This window comes from Panulirus ornatus, chromosome 33 (assembly GCF_036320965.1).
Source record: "Panulirus ornatus isolate Po-2019 chromosome 33, ASM3632096v1, whole genome shotgun sequence".
NCBI lineage: Eukaryota > Metazoa > Arthropoda > Malacostraca > Decapoda > Palinuridae > Panulirus > Panulirus ornatus.
The window spans coordinates 9,460,199-9,487,188 of record NC_092256.1 but is presented as its reverse complement, the minus strand read 5'-3'; the positions used below and the strand labels follow the sequence as shown (position 1 = coordinate 9,487,188).

The 26,990-nt window shown below is 42.8% G+C and overlaps 1 protein-coding gene and 1 long non-coding RNA gene across 6 annotated transcripts in view; one reads left to right on the top strand and one right to left on the bottom strand.

The window, feature by feature from the left end:
• Positions 1-26,990, bottom strand: part of LOC139759432 (uncharacterized) — a 296,435-nt gene that overhangs the window by 35,436 nt on the left and 234,009 nt on the right. For 4 of the 5 annotated variants that reach the window (XM_071681538.1, XM_071681542.1, XM_071681539.1 and 1 more), the window contains 2 exons: positions 5,327-5,466; positions 3,070-3,178 (listed from right to left, as the gene is read on the bottom strand). In XM_071681538.1, coding sequence (XP_071537639.1) covers positions 3,070-3,178; positions 5,327-5,455 — 238 coding nt within the window. In that variant the 5' untranslated portion in view covers positions 5,456-5,466. Of the gene's footprint in view, positions 1-3,069; positions 3,179-5,326; positions 5,467-7,231; positions 7,428-26,990 lie in introns of those variants that run through there. The other variant, XM_071681541.1, reaches the window with a different exon arrangement.
• LOC139759435 (uncharacterized) lies at positions 19,505-25,267 on the top strand. Its single transcript, XR_011715049.1, has 2 exons — positions 19,505-20,119; positions 24,431-25,267. It is a non-coding gene; the product is annotated as an uncharacterized lncRNA (long non-coding RNA).

Below are 26,990 nucleotides of genomic sequence, written 5' to 3'. Positions count from 1 at the left end.
AACCAAATGTAAGAGACTGAACCAAACGTAATAGAGACCTGAACCAAATGTAACAGAGACCTGAACCAAATGTATTAGAGACCTGAACCAAATGTATTACAAACCTAAACCAAATGTAATAGAGACCTGGACCAAATGTAATAGAGACCTGAACCAAATGAATTAGAGACCTGAACCAAATGTAAGAGACTGAACCAAACGTAATAGAGACCTGAACCAAATGTATTAGAGACCTGAACCAAATGTATTAGAGACCTGAACCAAATGTAATAGAGACCTGAACCAAATGTAATAGAGACCTGAACAAAATGTAATAAAACCTGAACCAAATGTAAGAGACCTGAACCAAATGTAATAGAGACCTGAACCAAATGTAATAGAGACCTGAACCAAATGAATTAGAGACCTGAACAAAATGTAATAGACCTGAACCAAATGAATTAGAGACCTGAACCAAATGTAACAGAGACCTGAACCAAATGAATTAGAGACCTGAACCAAATGTAATAGAGACCTGAACCAAATGTAACAGAGACCTGAACCAAATGCAATAGAGACCTGAACCAAGTGAATTAGAGACCTGAACCAAATGTATTAGAGACCTGAACCAAATGTAACAGAGACCTGAACAAAATTTAATAGAGACCTCAACCAAATGAATTAGAGGCCTGAAACAAATGTATTTAGAGACCTGCACCAAATGTAATAGAGACCTGAACCAAATGTAATAGAGACCTAAACCAAATGTAATAGAAACCTGAGCCAAATGTAATAGAAACCTGAACCAAATGTAACAGAGACCTGAACCAAATGTAATAGAGACCTGAACCAAATGTAATAGAGACCTGAACCAAATGTAATAGAGACCTGAACCAAATGTAATAGAGACCTGAACCAAATGCAATAGAAACCTGAACCAAATATACTAAAGACCTGAAACAAATGTAATAGAGACCTGAACCAAATATACTAGAGACCTGAACCAAATGAATTAGAAACCTGAACCAATTGTAGTAGAGACCTGAACCAAATGTAATAGATACCTGAACCAAATATACTAGAGACCTGAACCAAATGCAATAGAGACCTAAACCAAACGTAACAGAGACCTGAACCAAATGTACTAGAAACCTGAACCAGATGTAATAGAAACCTGAACCAAATGAATCAGAGACCTGAACCAAACCCATTTGAGACGTACAACAAAATCCCAAGGGTATGTAGGTGGCTTTACCAGTTTCAGTGTCGGAGTTTCAACGAAACACAAGACGTTAGAACAGCGTTACATACATAACACGAACACACTGGAAGAATTCAACAACAGAATCATCAGAAGTAACAACGAGATAAACATGAGAGAGAAACTGGTCAATACTGGGTTATGGCATGACAAGATGTAAGCAGCTCACTGCTACGTTACGGAGCGCAGCCGTCCACGTCGGGAGCGACGGGTGAGACACACCGGGCCAAGGATGTCACGTTGCTCACGAGTCGACAAATGAATAGGTCAGCCGGCATTGCATGAGGGGAGTGGCAACGGTGGAATCATTAATGATGACACGGTAAGAGACTGAAGGTGGGGTGTGGGGCGTGTATTTGATGGGGGGGTCATGAATGATGGGGGTCGTACTTGATGGGGTCGTACTTTACGAGCTTTTATGGTGGAGTTGACAACGTCCATAAATGGGCATCTTCTTACGTTATATATATATATATATATATATATATATATATATATATATATATATATATATATATATATATATATATATATATATTGGAAAGGATCACAATTCTGGGCGTGATCAAGTATATTCCTATGAGTCCACGGAGAAAATGAAACACGATAAGTTCCCAAGTGCGCTTTCGTGTAATATCACATCATCAGCGGAGACACAAGAAAGAAATATAACAGTCCGTTGATATACAACGAAGAGACGTAGCTAGGACGCCATTTGGTAAACATGCGATTGTCCTAGCTACGTATCTTCGTTGTATATCAACTGATTGTTATATTTCTCTCTTGTGTCTCCCCTGATGATATGATTATTACACGAAAGTGCACTTGGGAACTTATCGTGTTTCATTTTCCCCGTGGACTCAGGAATATATATATATATATATATATATATATATATATATATATATATATATATATATATATATATATATATATATACTGCACGTATTTCTGCTGGTGGCGACCGAGGGAAGGGATGTTTACTCGCGATGACAATAAATAGATGTTTGGAGCCGTTGTCATGGTGACGTGATGCTGCCACCAGGCAAACTTTGTCCCACATCTTCCCACAGGCGGATCATCTCCCGCCCTCACACCTCCCACACACACACACACACACACACACACACACACACACCAGCCTCCGTCCTCCTTACAGGCTCTTATCAACTCATTCTTCTGCTGAAGAACGCATGCGTTCAACCAGTGCGTCCACGTCCAGAAAGATATAATAATAATAATAATAATAATAATAATAATGATAATGACAATAATAATAATAATAAAAATAAAAATAATAATAATAATGATTACATTAATGTATACTATCACAATGATATGGAAAGCCTTACTGTTTAGCAGCATCCCACACGAGTATAGTTTTCTGATTAAGGCATTAACTTCATCATATAGCTCACTCAACCGTCTCCATCATTTACCCCATCCTCAGCAAATGTGTGACTGAAACAGACGAAGCTCTATATGTGAGCGAGGATAGGTGCAGAGCAGCATATCACACGAATCTAACTTAGGATTAGCTCGATACCAGGAGACCAGATGGTCCTTATCGAAGTCATCTGTTCAACGTGATGATATTGTGGTAGAAACATGAGAGCAAAGCAGGTGTATGTGTGTGTGTGCTCTGCCACCACACTCTCCTGGTGGGGCATAGCACTACTACCTACTGAGTCTGTGCCGCTCCTAGCTGTGCCACGCCATCAGATCTCTCCTGGTGGGGGCATAGCACTACTACCTACTGAGTCTGTGCCGCTCCTGGCTGTGCCACGCCACCAGATCTCTCCTGGTGGGGGCATAGCACTACTACCTACTGAGTCTGTGGCGCTCCTGGCTGTGCCACGCCACCAGCCTCTCCTGGAGAGGTAGGTCCGGGTGCGCTGCGTCATACTCCTCCCTGGTCTGGTGTAGGAGGTCCACAGGCTGCAGGAAGGAGAGTCACACATCAGTCCACCGCTGGCTGACCTTCTGATGGCCAAGGGAGATACGTCAGGTGTACACCCAACCAACACATCATCAAGTGTACAGCCAACCAACACATCATTAAGTGTACACCCAACCAACACATCATCAAGTGTACACCCAACCAACACATTATTAAGTGTACACCCAACCAACTCATCATTAAGTGTACACCCAACCAACACATCATTAAGTGTACACCCAACCAACACATCATCAAGTGTACACCCAACCAACACATCATTAAGTGTACACCCAACCAACACATCATCAAGTGCACACCCAACCAACACATCATTAAGTGTACACCCAACCAACACATCATTTTTACGAATGGGTTTGATGGATCTCAAAATTACTATATCCACTCCTGTTGTTTCGGTAGCGTTGGCAAGCGAGAGTGCGAGACCCACTTCTTAAATAATATACCTACTCTGCAGAGAAATATAAATAAGACTGCATTATACCAATGTGAGGGAAGAACCTAGATCATTTGTCTAAATTCTCGATCCCTTGTGTCACACTAGTGTCCCCCACCACACACACACACACACTATCACAATACCTCGGGGCATAATCGCAAAAAGCTCCTCTTTCTCAATGAGCGCCATGGCCTCCCCCCAAAAAATATGACCAAACCAATCCCTAACCTGTTGATATCATCGACCCTCCCTTCCTAAGTGACCCAGACAGGTCAAGATCCTCGGGAAACTAGGTAAGAAGGAGACAGGCTCAGTATATCGTGTGTAAAACTGGTAAAACTGGTTCGATTCTGGAGGAGAGCTCCCACACACACACACACTGATTGTATGAGATCACGCCAAGCCGATCGGGCTTCACACATGATTGGGTCTGGTGAGCATAAACACATTATGGGAATTGATACACTTTTCACTGTCAAAACAAATATATATTCAGCACAAAGCCTTCGAGATTCGCTCGACCAAGGATAAAACCGACCTCGCCAGAAGGGGAGAAAGTATGGCACACTGACGTATCCTTAACCATTAGAAAAACTGGGAACCCTTATGGAATATTCTTCCATTTACTTTCAAATTCCTTTAGACCGTATGAACACTATGAGGAATGTTACCTGGACGGATCTAAGGTTTTAGAAAATACTTCTCGCTAATTGACACATCCAACATTTTATTTAGGATTACGAAACACAAGTGGACAGAAGAGCTTTTTGGCTCCACCAATCAGTAATCTATTTCAAGACTAGACTCACGTAACTCTGTCACGTGATTCTGTTTCCTGAAGCTGAACTTATGGTTCGTGACAAAATAATGTTTTCTGAAGCTGAACTTATGGTTCGTGATAAGGAAATGATATCATGGTAAGGTGGTAAGGTCCAGGGTTTGGGAAAGCGTCGTATTCATACAGACGCTCCTGAGGGATTTTTCTTTTTCAGACTTATACAAGCGTCGTTAACTTTCCTCTCGAAGAAGTGGATGACGATCATACTGATTCCAATTTTTGGGGAAGATTCGGGAGGACAATGGTTGTGGTTACGTCCAATATGAAGGGAGGGATTGGCCATGGCTTACGTGCATCAAGGTACTCTACCATAACTTCCCTGTTGGTGAGGCATAACTTGAGATTTATACACACATGGGGGTCTCACTCCCGTCCACGTCTTACCATCCCCCATCACACAACCTGAACTGTTTGTACCATCCCAGACATGGTTTATACCCTCCCCGAGTGTGGTAAACACATTCACACCTGACCTTAGTACCAATGAACTCATTGTATGTGACAGTGGACGAGCTACGGGTGACAGTGGGGACTCATGGACTCACTCGAGGTGACACTAGACTTATCTACTAAAGACTCACCGGCAGACACTGTGAGAATCGTAAACAGACAGACGACTCACCAAAGATGCGACAGGGATTATCGACGGGCGAAGAGAAGGGTCTCATAGACCTTATGTACGACAGAGGGAGTGACAAGGTGTGAGAGGACTCCATTACAAGCGTGGCAGGATTCCTGTGCTCGCTGGGCCAGACTTACCCTGAAAGCAAGGCAGGGGGAACCTCCTCTCTCCTACAGGTACAGCAGGACCCCGCCACAGGACAGAAGGAATCCTGCTACGAGACTGACCTTGATGTTGAGTCTCCTGCAGGCCTCGAGTGATCGTGGGCTGGTGAGGATGTAGTGGCAGGACTGGTTCTGCGGCTGGTCATAGTTGTACAGGTCGAGCCGGACGCTGCCTCCCTCCTCCCCCTTCATCCTCAACACACCTGCACACCAACGCCAAGACTTAGTACATCCACACCCGCCATCGATACACATCCCTACCAAATGTGTATACACGAAAGAGAAGCCCTGTGGAGGGTGCTGTGAGCGCATGGGGGTAAATAGGAGGGTGAGGAGTTCTCAAGAGAAGATGGGTATGTGTCAAGGATGTGTGATGTTACGTGGTTGCTTGATCTGTTTACACGGACGGGGTCGAGAGAAGGGGTAAATGGACAGGTCTCAGAGCAAGGAGCAGGTTTGCGGCATACTGAGAAGGTGAGGTTAGGGATATGAGAGAAGGATCAGTTGTTATTGACACGGGTCTAGAGGCAGACTCAAGACAGAAACTTCAGAAGCTGGAGTTTTTGAGGAGTGCATGAGGGGAAAGATGAGAGTGAACGTGAACATAAGTAACGTGATGAGATGCAGCAGGGAGATGAGGGAGGCTAGTCTGTTTCATTTGTGGCGGGGTGGCGACGAGGATGGATGAAGGCAGCAAGTATGAATAAGTACATGTGTATATATGTACATGTCTGTGTATATGTATGTATACGTAGAAATGTATATATATGTATATGTGCGTGTGTGGGGCGTTTATGTACATGCATGTGTATGTGGGTGGGTTGGGCCATTCTTTCGTCTGTTTCCTTGCGCTACCTCGCTAACGCGGGAGACAGCGACTAAGTATAATACATATATATATATATATATATATATATATATATATATATATATATATATATATATACACACACACATATATATATATATATATATATATATATATATATATATATATATATATATATATATACATATATATATATATATATATATATTTTTTTTTTTTTTTTATACTTTGTCGCTGTCTCCCGCGTTTGCGAGGTAGCGCAAGGAATATATATATATATATATATATATATATATACTGAGGACATGGTTAACGCAGTGTATATGAGTTGAAGAAGTTATATGACTGTGTATGTTCAAGACTCGGGTCCCCACAAGCGTAAAACCCGCTCTACCTACACCACATATACGTAATGACTTAAGAGTTCTCCCACTCCATGAGCTATGGTCTCATCCACTGGACGTGGCCGGCTTCCTGAGAGCTGCAGGAGCCACAGAAGAGATGATACTGAAGCAAGAAGGTAGGGTAAGATAAGCTGGGGTTTCGGTATATACATGTATATGTGTGTGTGTGTGTGTGTGTGTGTGTGTGTTTGTGTACGTGTGTGTGGTTACTACACTAACACATGATACACAGTCTTCAATTATGTGTTCATGCATTTTCTTTATATAATCTGCAGAAAACTTAAAGCAATTTTGGACTTTTGACATATTATCAGTTAACGTAGTTTTAAACTTGCCTCTGATTTTCAATAGAAAACAAAATATTTTTAACAAACAATAATAAAGAACATATATTATCCTCTCAATCACTGGAGATAACGATGGATTTGTATCGTTTACGATCAATGGCCTTATGATCTAACACCTCGTTAATCACTTATACATCCACAGGAGGTAAGGGCTGTTCAGAGCCATGTTTCTCTCGGTACTATCGACCAGCTATGGACGAGAAGCACACAGGGGACTGAGTTACTGCCTCTACCAGCACGTCTGAGAGAGCCACCTGCTCCCTCACTCTCCCATCATCTGAAGCTGCAAGCCGATGCTTACGAAAGCAATTCCCGGGGGATTATCGTACCCCCATGCACCACCACAGAGCGGCCATAACACAAGCTGAGGCACAATATTACCACTTACTGGGTATTTCATGGAAGTGTTGGCAGGTGTCAGTGTGGCTCGGGGCGGTCTTTGACTGGGGGTGTGTCTTGGGAGACGTTGTGTGCCACCTACACCGTCTTGGTGTAGCGTCCTTAGCAACACCGTAGCAACCGACTTGCTCCCGCGCCCAAGCGCGCTGCAAGAGGTACGATACTTTGTGGACCCATGACAACAACCTGACCTTGATTTATGGCGCACTTGGTCCTCACTAATATACGTCTTCACAACATGATTTAATGTCTTAAACTACCCAGGTAAAGTAGATACGAATCTCGTTTTTGAAATTATATTTAGAAAACTTAATAACGGCATTTTTCGAGGAGAGAATTAAAGTGTTTTTGAAAACTTATAAAAAAAAACGATGTTTGTAAAATAGTGTCTATATATGACCAAGGCAGAAGAGCCAAAACTTTGCCATAGATTCATCGGGAAGAAATTCTCAGTTAAAGAGGGAGCTAATAAGGGTTTGGGATAACGGGGGAAGAGTCACAGGCAATGATATGAAGAAGATGGATAACAAATTTCAAAGGGTTTACACAGTGGAGGACTACTACTCTAGCCTCCAACACCAGTGAGATGGAATGAGGAGGAGGTCTTGGAAAACACATCAACACAATACTAAAGTTGTCTTGACCCATACAAGGCTCATGATCCACATGAAATATCTGCACCTATGGTGAATATGTATGCAGCTACGCCTGACACCCCACATGATATGACGAGAGGGTAAAGTGTCAGAGGAGGGGAGGTGGGCAAACTTCTTGAAGGATTGATGCGCTGAATTACAGACCGGTCCTCTAGTTTGGAAAGATGGAGAAGATGAGTGAAGAGAGATGACTGATAGGATATGAGTCCAAAGTGTTAGGAGCAGTGTGGAGGAGGATACCAAGATGGAAGGAAGGAGTGAGGGAGGGTTTTGAGGTACCCGGGCCAGACCATGCAAGAGGGTGAGAGGCATGCGTGGGACGGAACGAATTGGAGCGATGAAGAATACAGGGGGGTGACGTGCTGTCAATCGTCTGAACCAGGGCAAATGAACTGGTTAAAGGAGACTTAGATAGTGGGCTCTGGTTTCGTTGCATTATATGTGACAGATAGATAATGGATGTGAACAAATAAGATAGCTCTTCCTCTGTTCCTTACCTTACCTTGCTACGCGGAAAACGGTGACCATATATATATATATATATATATATATATATATCCCTGGGGATATATATATATATATATATATATATATATATATATATCCCTGGGGATAGGGGAGAAAGAATACTTCCCACGTATTCCCTGCGTGTCGTAGAAGGCGACTAAAAGGGAAGGGAGCGGGGGGCTAGAAATCCTCCCCTCTCGTTTTTTTTCTAATTTTCCAAAAGAGGGAACAGAGAAGGGGGCCAGGTGAGGATATTCCCTCTTAGGCCCAGTCCTCTGTTCTTAGCGCTACCTCGCTATCGCGGGAAATGGCGAATAGTATGAAAGAAAAAAGAATATGTATGTATATATATATATATATATATATATATATATATATATATATATATATATATATATATATATATATATATATATATATATATATCCCAGGGGATAGGGAAGAAAGAATACATCCTACGTATTCCCTGCGTGTCGTAAAAGACGACTAAAAGGGGAGGGAGCGGAGAGGTGGGGGGCTGGAAGTCGTCACCTCCATTTTTTTTTTCTAATTTTCCAAAAGAAGGAACAAATGGGGCCACGTGAAGATATTCCCTCTAAAGCTCGGTTCTCTGTCCTTAACGCTACCTTGCTCACGCGGGAAATGGAGAATATGAAAAAAAAAAAATTCATTTGCAAAGGCGCTGTCACACTTAAATTTCAGTACTTTGTCATCTTAACTTTGGCTTAGATTACCTTCTGCAGACGTTTGGTCATCGACCAGACAAGGTTCCTGAAGTATTCTAGGTCCTTATTTCCATAAGGTCTTTGATCTCCTGAAGAAGACGAGGCAGTGTTGCAGGAAGCAGCCACCTGATCGTGCGTTCTCAGCACCCCATACTCGCAATTACCAGATCCATACCTAACTTCTGAGATGGTTCGTCAGTTTGCTATTTGGACTTTAGGCTAATCAACTATCAAGAGTCATTAAGGCCGTCAACCTCATGTTACAAACACTAACAATAAAATCTTAGATAACTTCTTCATATGCTTAAGGTAATTCTAAGACCAAACACGCTCTCATTGCATTCATGGCCTTTGAAAACTATCATTTGATTTCTCCAGTTCCCTAAAGAATTTAGCGATTCAACAAGCGTCTCTATTTATAAATTTCATCCACTACATCTTACGTAAATTATTCATCGTGTGTACTCAATCAAACTAGTATAATTCATATTTAGACGTATCAGACTAATGCTCCTATTAATTCATTTACAATAATGACTTGCTATAGTTACCTATCTGTTAAGCACGTTTTCTCTTATACCTTCACCTTTCATTTTCTTTAATAATGTTAAGAAAGTCTTCGATTTTAAAACGAGGATCATGGAGACATTAATATGTTGTTACTTAACAAATTTTAAGGAAAAGATATAAAAAACATTAACGAAATCGGTCAAATCGACTGAAACACTTGATAACTACAATATCAAGATATCATTACTACCAGCATTCTCATGCATGAGCTCAGACATCGGTCCGAGTTCTTGCCCTCCTTACATTAAAATTTAGACCACTGTATGGAAATCGAGTCCAGCTGATTACTGTCCTCAAAATCCTCGTCCAGTCACTCCGCATCCTAGTGCAAGCCCTTGATTACAAGTTCCAGGGCTTGATATATGTGTATACAGTCACTGTTAAACAGGTATGAAGGACACTTCTGTCGCCTACAATGCTGGTTATTACAAAAACATAAGATTGGATGACCCTGGTGTTTAGTAACATATCAAATACATCTCCATCGAAGTTCATTGCCAAATGTGCAATTTTATATAAGTTAAACCTTTTTATAAGCGGCATAAAAATGTTATGCGTCTTATGCCATTCTATGTTTTAGCTGCTGGAAAACAAATGTGAACTGTGTTGATGTTAGCAATTCAAGGGTAGGCCGTTTTGATAACTGTTTCTTTCCCTATACTTCGAAGCTTTGGAACTCTCTACTTTCTCATTTTTTTCCCACAATAACAATGCTCTGGCACTTAAAACAATGGTCTTTCACTTCTTCAAGAATTCGTAAATATTTTTTCTTGTCTCTTATTTCTCCTTTTCATTAACTTCATTGTATTTCAAGTACGGCCTGGCCTTGCTGTAGACTCTTCACTACTGAAGCCTCAAACATAAAAAAAAAAATGGTCAAAAATATATTTCTCAAAACTATGAGCTAGGTTAGACCTTTCTATGTGAAATACCAATCCATATAAATTTCAAGGCCATAGGTGGGCCTTATTTCTAAGTTAGAGTTAGGTTAATTCCCAAGTTAACGTGCTTAAAAGTTATGATAAACAACGAGTTTTCCAGCTTTGACTACTCTGCACGGTTTACGCCCATCGACTGACGATGACAAAAGCGATCGGTAAGCGTCAGCTTGAAAGACTCCTAAAACATCACAAATGATCATTATTATAGCTTATTTATGCCACTTATTATGTACCTTTAAGACAGTGATCAGCTCTCGCTATGTATTCAATACCTATGGTAGTTTTGCCATCACATAACCCTCTGTTTTGTAAAGCCGTTAAAAAATCGAAATCTTTAAATAAACATAAATATATAAACATCTATTCTTCAGTGAAATTACAGCTTGCGATATGAGTACTGAACCTTTGAATATAAAGGATTAGATCACCAGGGTTATGTATGATTATACCCCGTGCATCTGCTAGGGATGATGGGTAAGGGGTTTCGAACCATCCCAGTAGGAGGGGCTGAGGACGAAGCCGGTGTATGGATACTACTTGCGCCTGTGGCCGGAAGGTGAAGAATCTTTACTAAGACGTGATTACAATTAATTGCGTCCGGGATTCGTATTTTTTTTTTATGCAAGTCTGCCGTCCACAGACACCAACGTCTTGATCATGAGAACTGATATTAATTCATCTCTCTCTCTCTCTCTCTCTCTCTCTCTCTCTCTCTCTCTCTAGGGGATAGGGGAGACAAGAATACTTCCCACGTATTCCCTGCGTGTCGTAGAAGGCGACAAAAAAAGGGGAGGGAGCAGCCGGCTGGAACTCCTACCCAAAAGAACTACCCAACTCCTACTCCAAAAGAAGGAACAGAGAAGGTGGCAAAGTGAGGATATTCCCTATAAGGCTCAGTCCTCTGTTCTTAGCGCTACCTCGCTAACGCGGGAAATGGCGAATATGTATATATATATATATTTATATATATAAATAAATATATATATATATGTATATATATATATATTTCATTTATACTTTATTATAATTTGTCGCTGTCTCCCGCGTTAGCGAGGTAGCGCAAGGAAACACGAAAAAATGGCCCAACCCACCCACATACACATGTATATACATACACGTCCACACACGCACATATACATACCTATACATTACAAGGTATACATATATATACACACACAGACATATACATATATACACATGTACATAATTCATACTTGCTGCCTTTATTCATTCCATCGCCACCTCGCCACACGTGAAATGACAACCCCTCCCCCCGCATGCGCGCGAGGTAGCGCTAAGAAAACACAACAAAGGCCACATTCGTTCACAATATATATATATATATATATATATATATATATATATATATATACATATATATATATGTATTGGAGGCCCAGTGGACAAAAGTTTACATTAAGGCCAGGCGCAATGTAAGAGGTTGCTGAAACGGAGAAAGAAGAGAAAAACTGAATTTGTAAATTTTGAAGGACGACGTAATAAAAAAAATAAAGTATTGAATTCGCCAGGGATTTGGCCCGAGTCCAGGTCAGCCTTCGCGTCTCTCATGTTCCATTCGGTCAAAACTATGACAACTGGGCGAGAGTCTGGTCTCGAGGATGACAACACTACCCATTTCATTATTCTCTCGAAATCCTCTTCAGGGGAATCACATCTATCAGTGACACGTGACTTATATCGCAAAGGCAGGAAAATAACGCCGCTGGTGACGGGGGAGCACTCACGACCCATCCACAGCCTTAAAAAGAAAAAAAATAAGCCCGCCAGAAAAGCCCAATCCACCCACAGTCTAGACGTCGGCCATGCCTGTGTTGATCCCTCGGGCGGTGCAGGCAGCCACTGAACCTTCCATGGGGGGAGGGGGGAGGGAGGGAGGGGTGAGCTCTTCTGCAAGCCGCTCCTCCTCCCTGGACGAGCGGTGTTGCCAACCACACACACAGGTCCCACGCGCAAGTGTTCAAAACGTGGAGTTGATGCTCGTTGAGTTACTCCACTCCTTCCATTAATCACACCGACACCATTATGAATCCATACGACACACACTAGGAGCACTACGTTATTTCTTGTCTTTCCCAGTACGGAAGTAGGATGGAGAGACGAGACGTTGAAACAAGCCTTTTGTTCCCAGACACAAGGGGTTAGGTTAACAGACGAGGTATAGGAAAGTGCCAGCACTACTGAAGGAACAGTGGAAAGTTTTGCAGATACGATTCATGTAAATGCATCATTAAGTGGACAAGATACAACTAGCCGAGAACAGCAGGTTTACTTTAGGCTAAATGATACATAGAAAAAGGGAATCAGTGAAGGCAAATATTGCCACAGATGGTGAAACTGCTTTTTGAAGGAATCGATGAAGCTGGAGCCAGAACAGATCACGTAACAAGAATCGCTTTTATGTAGAAAACCTTGAGGAAGGGGAAGATTATGGAGAACAAATGGATTCCCCCTTTTTTTTTAATACTATTAAACTACAAATAGTGTGATGAGACAAGGGAATGTATTAGTAAAATCATATACGACGTCAGGAGTGGGAGGTGGTTATCGACGAGGCTTGAGATGCGGGTTCTGCCATGGGTGCAGCCAGCGTGTGTTGGGTTCCTTTGAAGGGCTGGAGGAGCAGCGGGTGTGAGAGGGTCAAGTAGACCGACGTGATGATAATAATGTGTCCCGCGTGATGTGTGGTAGAGGGGACACGGAGTACAGATGGCCCCCCCGCTGCTAGCCTATCTCGTTATATATATCTATTCATATATTCATATATATATATATATATATATATATATATATATATATATATATATATATATATATATATTATTTCTATTTATTTTGCTTTGTCGCTCTCTCGCGTTAGCGAGGTAGCGCAAGGAAACAGACGAAAGAAATGGCCCAACCCACCCCCATACACATGTATATACATACACGTCCACACACGCAAATATACATACCTATACATCTCAATGTACACATATATATATACATACACAGACATATACATATATACACATGTACATAATTCATACTGTCTGCCTTTATTTATTCCCATCGCCACATCTATATATATATATATATATATATATATATATATATATATATATATATATATATATACCTTTGATTTAGTTGGATGAGGTGAGTCTATAATCATAAGAGAACTACTTTATCCTTAACCCAACTCCCCACCTCCCGGCAAAGTTTGTCGGAGGGAAAACAGGAATAGAGAAAGAAAAAAAAGACCATGCATTTGTGAAGTACGCCTGCATCGCATATATAAGGATGAGACGAAATGGCGAAATCCTACACATAGATCTTATCTCATCATCCCCTTCTCTGCTGCACTTCTGTGTACTAACTGTTAAGAGTCTGAAATATTCAAGAGGTCGACACAAGCAGTCATATGAAACTCAGCTGGTTCCCACTGAGCCTCAAGGCCCCGAAATAGGTTCCAGTCCAAGAGGCAGTCAATACCCTAACGCAACCAATGTCCTTCCTACACCTAGAAACACCATTAAAGAAAACATACCTCGAGACTGCTAAGGTGTGTAAATAGAGCACAAAAATGACACAGCCAGCACACCAACCACACACCTCAGTACAATCACACCATAAGTTTATACATCATATTATTATCATCTGTTTTTCAACCTGATATTCCCCCTGTGTGACCCCTTCCTTCCTTCCTTCCTTCCTTCTTCCTTCCTTCTTTCCTTCCCCCTCACCACCGACTAACCCCTTGATGACGTTGTACATTCGAGGTCGCCCTAAAGCCACCCATCATCCTATCACTACCATCCCGTACCTTCGTCAGAAGAACTGACAAGGTCATAGCTATATATCCTCACTAAGCCGTATACCACAGATCGCTCTAGACCGCGTCCCCTTCTGGCTATGACCAAGAGAGTTCTGCACCGTACCTGAAGCTGTACCATCAGTTCTGCACCGTACCTGATGCTGTACCATCAGTTCTGCACCGTACCTGAAGCTGTACCATCAGTTCTGCACCGTACCTGAAGCTGAACCATCAGTTCTGCACCGTACCTGAAGCTGTACCATCAGTTCTGCACCGTACTTGAAGCTGTACCATCAGTTCTGCACCGTACCTGAAGCTGTACCATCAGTTCTGCACCGTACCTGAAGCTGTACCATCAGTTCTGCACCGTACCTGAAGCTGTACCATCTCACCAGAAGACTCCAGGACCACAGGAGCACTCGCGGTTTGTGGTGATCGTCTTCAACTGTGGGCCATACACGCGTCTCCTCCCACAAAGCAATGACACACTCCACGTACTTATGAAGGGTCGTGTTGACCCCTGATGGTGAGGAGGTCTGTATACACTGTCTGGCATCAGGGATGGCCAACATTCCTCAACAGGGAGGGAGCACCACGTCCACTGCTTCTCCTATAAATCGAACACTCACATCGTCTATCATGGCGAAGGGTGACGTGAACCAGCAAGCTGGGACACAGGATCGAGGCGGCCACACCTGCGGCTACACCAAGCCAGTTCTTCATGACCCACTTTGATGTAGTCACACGGACGCCGAGACTTACCTCTGAACTGACGAGAGATAATACGTCATCTGTCCAGCTGGCTGGCCCTTCCTCCCTCTATTCAATACAGGAGTCACGCTATACTTGATGCCCCAAGGTTAATGCTGGTGTTGCTGCCATGACAAGAGGCCTGGCAAGTCGGTCCCTACGCCCCAGTGGGTGTGGGGAGAGGCCGTGGATGTAACGTGGGTTCATATAACAGTGGGCATCATTACTCAAGTGTGCTACATCGTCCAACCCGTTGTCTCTACGAAGACGCGGTAACGAACCATATAATTAAAAAGGTCTGATTACCGTGGGTCAGGTACCCATGGACGAAGTCATTATGTGTCGGGAGTTTGATGAAACTGTGACCAGAGACTTCAGTAACCGTTGTATTTACCACGGGTGGTAAACTTGCCCCACAGTTATAAGAACCCTTATGTTAGTAAGTGAGGCTGACTAATACCTTCCACCCCAGCCAGCCATTCCCGACCATCACTGGTTCTCCCTACACATCACCCCTCTGGTCCCCGTCCACGTGACCATGCAACGTGAGGCGCTGAACGTTTGAGATATACCAGCCTGTTAATACCTGCAACATACGTTATTCTACACGGTGGAGTGTTGAGTATCACTGTACTGAAATGTTCAGCGTTAACGACGTTCAAATCAGATGGAAGAATTACAATGTAACTAAGAAAGCCTTACCGTCACTTTATGCCCGAGAGATGTGCAAGGTCACAAACATCGGACCCTCCCTGCCTCACACCCTGTATCAACAAACCCCAGGCAGGTAAGAAGACCAGGTATCATACCACCACATTAGCCGCTACAAGGCCCTCCTCGTAACAAGGTACTGCAATCATTCACGAAATACGTGCAGTGGAAAATTCCGATTCTCCCCTTCCCAGACAACGCCCCATGCAGTCCGACATCAGCTCGGGGGTGTGGGAAACTGAGAGTTTAATGGTTATGAACTACGAGACTCCCTCGACATCTCGTGTTGATCATCTCTACTGGCACAGCGGGTTCTCATGCACACTATCACATCGTCTCCTGCACCCGGAGGAACCTGCTCGGTAAAGAAAGCCAGCGTCTCTGCCGCCGGTACCAGCGTTGAGACACAGCTCTCACAACCACACGGAGCGGCAGGGCATCTTTAAACAGCCTCCACAACTAGACCATCGACGACCACGTCACCACACTTCGTACTCATGCACCTTACCCGCGCCACCAGCCATGCCGCCCTCCCCTCCTCCCTCACTACGCCCTAGACGCCTCCAAGTTGTCAGTCCATCGAGCTCCTCGGTGTCACCCCGAGACTACAAACCATCACCAGATTCTCCAGATTATTTCTAAATGTTCGTCGCTTCAAGACACCAAGACGCCACCTCACTTCAAGAACAACAAAGCTTTCTTTCTTCCCAAACGTACCTATGCCTCCCCCCGCCACGTCTTCCTCAAGAGCTGCCAACAAAAGCCGCGGAAAAAGTCATGTTAGATCATTCTCGGTCCCTCTTTACACCACCTACCAAGAGGGGGTTCGCCATATTGATCCTCCTCCCCCCCAGCCACCACCTGGACTCATTGGATCATTCGTTAATAAACCATTGTTCATGTCTCGCCATCGTCACCTCCTGTCACTTGAGACCCCATGTCCCCGGGGTCGTAGTTCGACACTGAAATCGCATCGAGGCCACAGAGGATGAACAAACCGTTACAAGAACAACCTTATTCCCACCACAGTGTTCATTTGATGAAATTGCACACCATTATCATGTGGGCAATCTGCTATATCACTTTTATTTCATTCGTGATCAGTTCAACAGTAGGCGCTGCTCACAGGCGACCCTGTCTGTAGGTAAAACCCGAGATGCAACTTCCACTTGCGTCATGCTAACGAATATAGGAAAACAAGATTGAGGAGCTTTCATGTGAAATACCCCGGAATCGAATGGCTAGATATAGAGAAAATGAACGAAAATTCCATGTGAACGTAATGAAGAAGATAGAAGAACGTTGTTTATGTATATGTTGCTCTAGAGGCATATATACACATCAGCTCTAAGACTTAAACGAACGAATATGGCAAGAATATCATCAGGTTAATTCCTAGTACAATGCCGTATGATACTGGACATTTTGAAAAGAAAATGTAATATTTGATCGAAGGAATTTAAGATATCAGAGAAGCCATTTTCCTAAATACATCGATGTAATAGACCTCAATCAAATGTTACTCTCGTGGGAATACAAGAAGGCGACATCAGCAACCTCATGAGGGTCACGCCCCTTACGTAACACGTAGCCTCGGCTGTAGCGCCGGCAGGGAGGGAGGGAGGACGACCGGCCGGCCGGTCGTGCAAGGCTGCTGCTGCGGTGGTGAGGAGCTCGGGTATGGCATACCGGTCCTCCCAGCACCTGCATTATGCCACCTCCCTACACAGGCCACAATATCCACAACACCATCATCATAACCCACAACACAATAATCTGGTGGATTAAACTTACAAATTATAACTACAATCACGGAGTTGTACTGTATCAACTTTGTGTATTAAGTCAGGAGTGTGGTAATCTACTTACACAGGCAGCAGTACAACGAGTACGACTACTGACACAGGGAGTAAGAGCAGCAGTACTGACACAGGGAGTAAGACCAGAAGTACTGACACAGGGAGTAAGACCAGCAGTACTGACACAGGGAGTAAGACCAGAAGTACTGACACAGGGAGTAAGACCAGCAGTACTGACACAGGGAGTAAGAGCAGCAGTACTGACACAGGGAGTAAGACCAGCAGTACTGACACAGGGAGTAAGACCAGCAGTACTGACACAGGGAGTAAGACCAGAAGTACTGACACAGGGAGTAAGACCAGCAGTACTGACACAGGGAGTAAGACCAGCAGTACTGACACAGGGAGTAAGACTAGGTCAACAGCCAAACTGTTAAACCCATGGTCGTAACGTGGTGCTGTAGGGTCGTAACGTGGTGCTGTAGGGTCGTAACGTGGTGCTGTAGGGTCGTAACGTGGGGCTGTAGGGTCGTAACGTGGGGCTGTAAGGTCGTAACATAGTGCTGTAGGGTCGTAACGTAGTGCTGTAGGATCGTAACGTGGGGCTGTAGGGTCGTAACGTAGTGCTGTAGGGTCGTAACGTGGGGCTGTAGGGTCGTAACATGGTGCTGTAGGGTCGTAACGTGGTGATGTAGGGTCGTAACGTAGTGCTATCGGGTCGTAACGTCTTGTTCAATGCGTTAAGGGCTCCGTGGGTCGGAGGGAAGTGCTTAAAGACCCGACCAATCATTAGATGGCATTACGTTGCGACGCGGTTCTCCACGTCAGTGTGTGCATGTGTTCTGTATCAGTAAGTCGAGTTTAACTGCAACGTAATTACTGAAAAGAATAACAACCAGACTAGAAGCAGGGAATGTTCCAGAGCCGGGTTTAAAGCACACATGGCCGCTGTGGGGCGTCTGGGGACAACACCTGAGTATCGATCGTCACCCAGGCTTCCCCCGGCCACCCAGACATGTTACATGCACTGTGATTGGCTCCATCCAAATATCGAAGTTTCCCTCCTGTGACGTGAAACAGATCACCGTCTACGTTATTTTCTTATAACTCATCCTATACAAGGGGTTGTCGTAGTGAATATGAGGGCAAAAGTGCAAATTCAGCTACTACAAAAAAATTAAAGAATTTCCGTTGGCAAACAGCAATATTCTTTCATTTCATTAGCATTCATGTTCAGTTTAGTGTATTTGGAGGATGATGGGGTACTTACGTCATCATGAAACTAAAAACAAGAGACTAGGCTTCGTATCAACAGAGATGAGTAAACATTTCTTGCATGATAAGTATATACAACACACACTCGTACGCTATATGCACATATCACATGATAAATACAACAAAAAAAATGAGTCTCAACTTGCGTTTAGAGAATATTAAAATGACAGAACACACCCATACAGAGGGCAAGTCCAGCAACAGCGCAAATCCCAGTTTTCTACATTGATCTCTGGCGGGTCACGGGTGCCTGACCTCAAGCAGCCTTTGCTGTCATGTTTATTGAACTGCATCTTACAGAAATTACATAATGGCTTATCAAAATCAACCTGTTCACTACAATGTATACCACCTCATGGTGTAAAAATAGTCGATGTATCGACATAAATATATATATATGTATATATTTATAGAAATCACCTTTTTGAACAACCTAAATTTCACTTGTACTATATCCTGCTAAAACTGGTTTGCTTTTATATCATACCTGAACACAATAAATCTACGCTCAACTCTCAAATACTGATATAGGAATTTTTATATTATATTAGGTATCCTAAAATTCCTATATTAGTTTTCTGTGGAGTGTGAACACAGAAGAAAACGAGGGTTGCAGAGGGCGGAGATGACGCTGTGGGAAGATTCTAGAAGGCTGCCGGGTATATATACTGGCATGCAAGCGGCGCTGCGTCATTCACGGACAAGCACCAGCGAGGGAAGCTCACACTCAAGCTCGAACGTACCGTGGTCAAGAATTATATCGACTGATTCGTCATCGGCACCATGACAGCAAGGGCTACCATCTCTGGCAAGACTTCGGGGTGGAGATCCTCAACCATAATCGGGTCGCTGGCGTTGTACCTTCCAACATAACGCCCACCGACCCGGAACTCCTGGCCGGCGACGCAGACAAAACCCCAGATGGTCACAACAATCAATATAATTTGTATGCAGAGTACTTTACAGCCCCACGGCGGACGACCTCCTCAGGAAACTGCGACATTTCCAAGTCAGCCATGACGGAGGTGGACACCAGCTTCCGCGACAGAAGACGCCCCTGTTGTAACGAGGTCATATATGGAACTGGGACGGAGTGTGCGCACTTTAAGGCGGTGCAAAGAGCCAGTCCGTAAGTATATTGTTTTATGAATTTCGTTTCTATCTTATTACTAATTATTACAAGGCTTGGTGAATATATCCTATTGTTTTCATGTGTACGTAACTTATCTTCGTGTGCTTCCATGTCGGTGGTCAAGACATAGATTATATAAATAGGCAAGGGAGGCATTATTTCACATGATGTTAATATTTGAAGGAGACAGAGAACAGTTCCATAAAGTATTTAAGCATGAGCGGCTACATGTGTCTTAAAGACATTTACTATACTGGTCAAATTTGAGGGAAAGTGGCACTGTTGCAGTGTTGGATGAAGACTAGATACACAGGCAACATACAACAATGGATGATGGAGATGCAAGATTGTGAAATTATTACGCCAGAGTTTCCCATCACTTAAGATTCGTCTTTTAGGATATTGCCTCCATTGAAAACTAGTCGGGGAAATAATACTCAAGTAGGTACAGACAAGGGTGTGTTGAGGATCACATGCATGTTGAGTTATCCCAGACGGTACGCTGTTGCATAACGTCAGTGGCATATGACAGTTATACAGACTTACGGTACTGGCATCTTGAAAAAGCTAAGGTAAAGCTAATATCTCTTAAGGAAGCTAAACATGATGGCTATGTCTAGTATAAAGATCCGTCTTCAGTCTCCCTTGAGGGCCTGATCAGAAACAACCTGGGACGGGCTCCTGTATATAGGAGGGGTTGCTTATCAGACATGGTGTGCGGGGTGGCTGGAATAAGACGTAGGAGAGGAGGGAGGGTTAGATATGAGCAGAGAAGAGAGGTGAAGACGGTTAGGGAGCAGGAGGTATAGGGAGGGGCAAAGGGGGGACCGCAGTGTTGCCAGCAGCAGAGCCGGCAGCTTTTTTGACATTACCTGACTCCTCCTCCCCCCTTCTGGATGCTCCGGTCATGGAGGAAAGGCCTCATATCGAGGCAGAGGAAATACAGTGGAGGACTAAACGGAGAAGAGGAAAACAGTCTTAAGATATTTTAGAAGGTTTGGAAAACATGCGTTTTGAAAGGCTGGCAAGTCGTAACTGACGAAGACTCGAGAAAGGTTGCGTTTGAAAGCGGTGTTGGGGGAAACTTCACCGAGCGGGTGTTTGGGGAAACTTCACCGAGCGGGTCACCGTTGACTTGCCAACACAGCCTCACGGCAGTTGTGTGACGCAGCAGCTGGCGGAGTGGTACGTGGTCTCCCCCCCTAACGGTGGGGGCCACACGAGCAGCCAGCCAGCCGCTACCTGGGAGCGGAAATCTGAGGAATGCCATTGTGGGGAAACATACGTATAACACTGCGTCGTAGGACAAGTAGGTTATGATACAAGGGTAGACTGGGAGAGCTGGGAAGTCAGATCACTGTGAACATATAGTCTGTCTTGTTTATGGAGTTTGAACTCGGATGCAACTCCCAGTTGGTGTGGGGTCACAAGATGGATTTTACCGTTGTCCCGAGTGATGGATTTGGGAATTACAGATTTGAGAGGAGTTTAGAAAGGAAAATGGCAAGTAAAGGGGGATGTTTTTTGCATGCTTTATACAAGTTAATGTTTGACCGAGAGGGAAATCATAACCAGATCTGATTTACAGGAACATTTTTGAATCTGTGACGAATTAGAACTTTTTTTTTTCCTTAACGTGGAAATAATTGTGTAGTTATCATTGACTGAACTCGTCCAACTGAGTGGGGGAAAAAAATAGTTGCAAAAGCCTCGTTAGCAGCTCTTGCATGGAAGTGGTCATGTGTCAGTTCAGTGAGGGTTGTCCAGTGAACTAAAAAAAAAAAAAATGGACGATTTCTTGACCCAGGCACTCCCTGCCCCTCCCCTCCCCCCGGATCCTCTCTGGTCCAACAAGACAACTCCCGATCCCCCTTTTTTGCACCACAGCTCCTCCCGAATCCTACCTCCCCCACATCCCAGCACCTTCCGAACCCCCTTCCCCCAGCTCAAGCTCCTCCAGAGCCCCTCTTCAACTCCTCCGACCCCCCCCCCCCCCACAACCCCGGTTCCGAGAGCACTCCCCAACCCAGCACCTCCCAACCCCCCCCCCCTTCCTTTACCCACACACCCCCCAACCCCCACCCACGCACGCCCAAAACCCCTCCACCACGTACCTCATGAACCCCCTCCCCACGTACCTCTCGACCCCAACCCCACGTACCTCCCGACCCCAACCCCTCACTAGACACCCTTCAGGCACTTACGAACCAGACCACAACTTGACGTCATGATCATGTAACTGAAAATATGTTTCAGAAAACTTGAACATCTGCTCGGCTTCAGTGAAGATATGTTAATGAAACTTCTGTATTGGTGATTTCCTCTCGAATAATTTTTCATCAGACCGAAATCCATGTGTCGGGAAGACTAACTGGAAGGCCATTTAACACTTGATTATACCTAGTATAACTTGTTAAGTTTATGATCAAGGACTAATGTTCAGAACTTTTAAATTTTTTGTACTTAGTGACGTGTTCTGCAGTGCCATGAACTGGACGTGTCTGTTGAACATGCGTTTGAAAACTAACCGAACCACAATATCCTTTCGAAGGACAACCAAATAGAAAATTTTTTTACTTGTGTCTTCTGAAAAGGTAGTTTGGCTACAACGGAAAACTACCGTGGTTTGCGGATGGAGGGGAGAGAGGGGGGGAAATGAGATGTAGTGAGCTTGACCGATCATGACTCGCTCGCTCTTTGTGATGCGCAATGTAAACAGTATTACCACATACGGATCCCAGTCATGTATGATGCTTGTAGCTTGTGCTCACTCTGTGTTGGCCAATGTTGAAACTTGCCTTAATACATTTTTTGATATAACTTTGGAAAAGATGGGACATACTGTATTGGGTGTAGGCAGAACAACTTTGGAAAAGATGGGACATACTGTACTGGGTGTAGGCAGAACAATTGAACTGCAAGCCTGGCTTGTATCTCTCTTTCCTCTGGAGTCGCCTCATGATGTGCAAAGCATCGTCCTGTCTCAAGTGTCGATAGCAATCGGCCATCTCTTGGTCTAGCCACCCAGACGCGAGTCTTAGAAGTGAACGTTCTCGACACTGAAGCAAATCTTGTTGACATTGCCCTGACAGTGACAGTTTCCTGTAAATCATCGACACTTCGGAAGTCGCTTTACTGTAGCTGTCATTGCGAGCTAGTCATGTTTTTGTCGGGTGTTCACACGCTCCTCAAAGCCTGTCACAGAACTATTTTACCTGTTGGCCAATAAACGAGTCTTCTTCGAGATTAGCAAGACCGATTTGCGTTGCTAGAACCTCAAGCCTTCTTCGTGTTGGCTTATCATGAAAGATTGAATCAATATGAAGCAATGGCAGCATAATTATTATTCCTAACTCAGCTGTTCCATCGGCATTGATAGCATGAGTGTTTGTAAACCTTCCCTGGTCTCGAGAAGACCCGTAAACTTTCAGAACACCTTAAAGCACTAGTCTGTGGTGGTTGTAGCCGAGTATGTCAGAAGAGCTGAGGTCGTAACACTTTGGGCTTCCTATTCCCAGAAGCGGTTGAAGACACATCAGAAGTTGTATACGTGGTTTTGGTACAGGAATGTTGTTCAAATACGACAGAAGGTGTACCGGGGGTTGTCAGTATTCGACGTCTTCCTAGTCAAATTAGTCGTATGGAGGAAGCAGTTGGTTGGGTGTTCCCATTATAACACAAGAACTTCAAATGTCACGCCCTCTTCTTTCCCCATGCTGTCTGCTGTAAAAATTTTTCCACACATGATTCACAGACTGAATGTAGGACATGCGACTTTCCTTTGGTCACCAGCTAGCTTTGCAGCCTATATAACTGATAACATTTCCTCACGTACAGGGTAAATATCCTCCTCTGTTTCTTCTTTGTAGTGCAATCACAGGTAATCCAAATCAGGCGTATTTTTGCAGGATGTAGGCTTCCTTGAAATACGGAGAATCCAACAATGTGTAGAGCAAATAAGAATGCGTCAAAATCAGTATTGAGTAATAATTCCATCTGTTCATGTGATCAGTGAGACCATTAGTTATAGGCTAGGTTTAAAAAAGTGGTTCATCTGAACCAGACCTGATGCAGCATTAAATGCAAAATTGCCTAGGAAGTAATCCTTCCTACTTAACCAAACTTTGCAGGTAATTCAGGCGTCACAGACCCGTGTTTTTGAAATTATTCTTTTTGCCTATAAAATGTACATTATTGATATATGTAATACTAGTTGATGGATGGTATTTAGAACTAGAATATTTACTTTAATATTAATAATCTTCAGTTTACTGAGAACCTGTTAATTACACGTTAGTTCTTCAGCAGGTGTCCAGACCATATCATGATGACACACATCTGGTATAGGCTTATCTCCAGCTTCAAAGCTTGATTTATCATCACCAGCCTCAATGCTGGACCTATCATCACCAGCTTCAAAGCTTGACCGAAATTATCAGCTAATCCAGTATAATGAATGTCCATGAATATAGTAAGTAAGATGTACCGACAGTTTAAACTGTTAAAGAACAATAGTAAGTCAGGTATGTAAATTTTTTACTTTTACACCCTCCAATCAGGAAGTAAATTATCTCCAGATAATAAAATATACAAAAAGGTCACCAGTAACTTTGGTTTAAAATTAATGCTGATATCAGCAAGTGGACCTGAACACATGTATATGTATGTAAACATACATATACTGCAGATCTGTGTAAACAATTAAATGTTTATAACTAAACTCGTAATGTCCTCAGATTTACAGCTGTACTGAAACTCTTCAGGTAGTTCAGTATGAAGTGTACCCATTAGTGATAGCCGAGTAACTATAGGGAAAAATGCCTACGCTAAAAGATAAGAATAAGGTATGTAAATATTAGGCTTTCATTTGACCTTTGAGGTACCACCAGGTTCAAAAACCTGACTTCAAGTTTATCGGTTATCGAGTTGGATCATTAATGTAGTAATGACCAGATCTTTGAATTAAAAAAAATAAATAAATTTTAAGTATATATATCACATAATCTTTCAGTAATTGTTTAGATTAATAATTATCATTTCAACGATTTCAGCCAATTTTTCTTTAGGTGTATTTCCGACAGTTTTTATGATAATGTATGACTCTATATAATAAAAAATAAATCCATGCTGAATGATGACAGCTTGCGTCCTTGTCTCTCTTAATCCTGTTATAACAACTCTTTAGGCAATAACCCTAAAACCTAAAGATAATTTCGATTTCAGAGAACTCTACCTTCCTGTATGTATCAGTCCGTAGTGTTTTGAAGAGCTTGACAGCTGATTCTTAAAACAACAATATAAAAAGCCTCATTAAAGTCAGAATGCAACTGTCACGTAATATAGTTCAAAATACCTACCTACACGACTATGACATACTCCCAAGCCTCCTTCAACTCAACACAGGTATCTTTTCGTTCTCTACAGGTTTCTTTTATTAACGTCACAGGAATAAACGTGGAAGTGCAAGTGTTGTGTTACACTATTTTAACCTGATTACTCTTGCCCTCTCTTCCAGTACTGGTGCACAAAAATGTCTTAACATTACAGCAGTTAATGCACTAAGATGTCTAAATGAAACATGAATCATTTTACCTTCCTGTCTGAATATTAAGGAGTGATTAGATAGGTTACAATGATAAAAGGTCATGTATCACAAATTTGATGGTATATTTCGTAGGGACGACTAGGCAAGGATTCAAACACCAGAAAAGGGTAGTCATGACCATATGTGTGTGTGTCCTCTTTACAATAAACGTTTCTCTTTTTCAGTTGAAGATCCTATTCCCTTTCGAAGGCCGAGTATCCGAAGGGCTTCGTAATGCTTGGCAACCAAGAGACAAGTCACCATGACCAGTCCTGGTTACCGTGACTTGTTCCTGGTTGCCAAACTTACGGTATTATAATGCTACCGAGGCCCTGGGATACTCTGCCTTAGGCACGAAATTTTAATCAATAATAGAGAAAAAAAAGGGGTTTCTTGTGTTTTTAGTAAGCATAGCCTATTGTATTTTAAATCTTCACATTAACGGATTTCACCGTATCCCTCAGGTACTGATTATTAGGAAATTTATTACATATATATATATATATATATATATATATATATATATATATATATATAATGCACATAAAATTGAATAGCACAGCATATTTAGTTATTAATCTTTCTTGTGTTCTCTTATTTTCAGTATTATTCTACCATTACGTGTGTGCTCAAACACCAGTTATCCGTCGTCCATCATTTAATACATTCTGACTTTCGCCTTCACAGAGACATCATCAGGAATCTACAAAGAGAAAAATACTGCGTCATAAAACCAAGACGAGGAAAGTAAAACACAAACAGAACATAAAAACACTGAAAAGCACAACATATAGCACATGAAAGTAAGGGAAACGCTATACAACAATCGCATGAAGTTTAGTAAAATCTAAATACAACATATGGAATCGAACGAGCCCAGCCTGACCTGGGTTCTACATACGGACTAAAACCGTCTCGCTGGACGCTTGGTATATTTTGTGTTGGACTTTTATTGTTCAACATTGTTTTTCCTCGACTAAGTTTAGATTTTTTTTTTCTTTTAGTTTCCATATGTTGTATTTAGATTGTACTACCCGTCATGCGATGGTTGTTTAGTGTTTCCCTAGCTTTCGTGTGCTACGTGTTGTGCTTTTCAGTAATTTCATTTTTTGTTTTTCTTGTCCAAGTTTTGTGACGCAGTATTTTTCTTTTTTGTAGATTCCAGATGATGTCTCTGTGAAGGCGAAAGTCAGAATGTATTAAATGATGGACGACGGATAACTGGTGTTTGAGCACACACCTAATGGTAGAATAATACTGAAAATAAGAGAACATAAGAAAGAT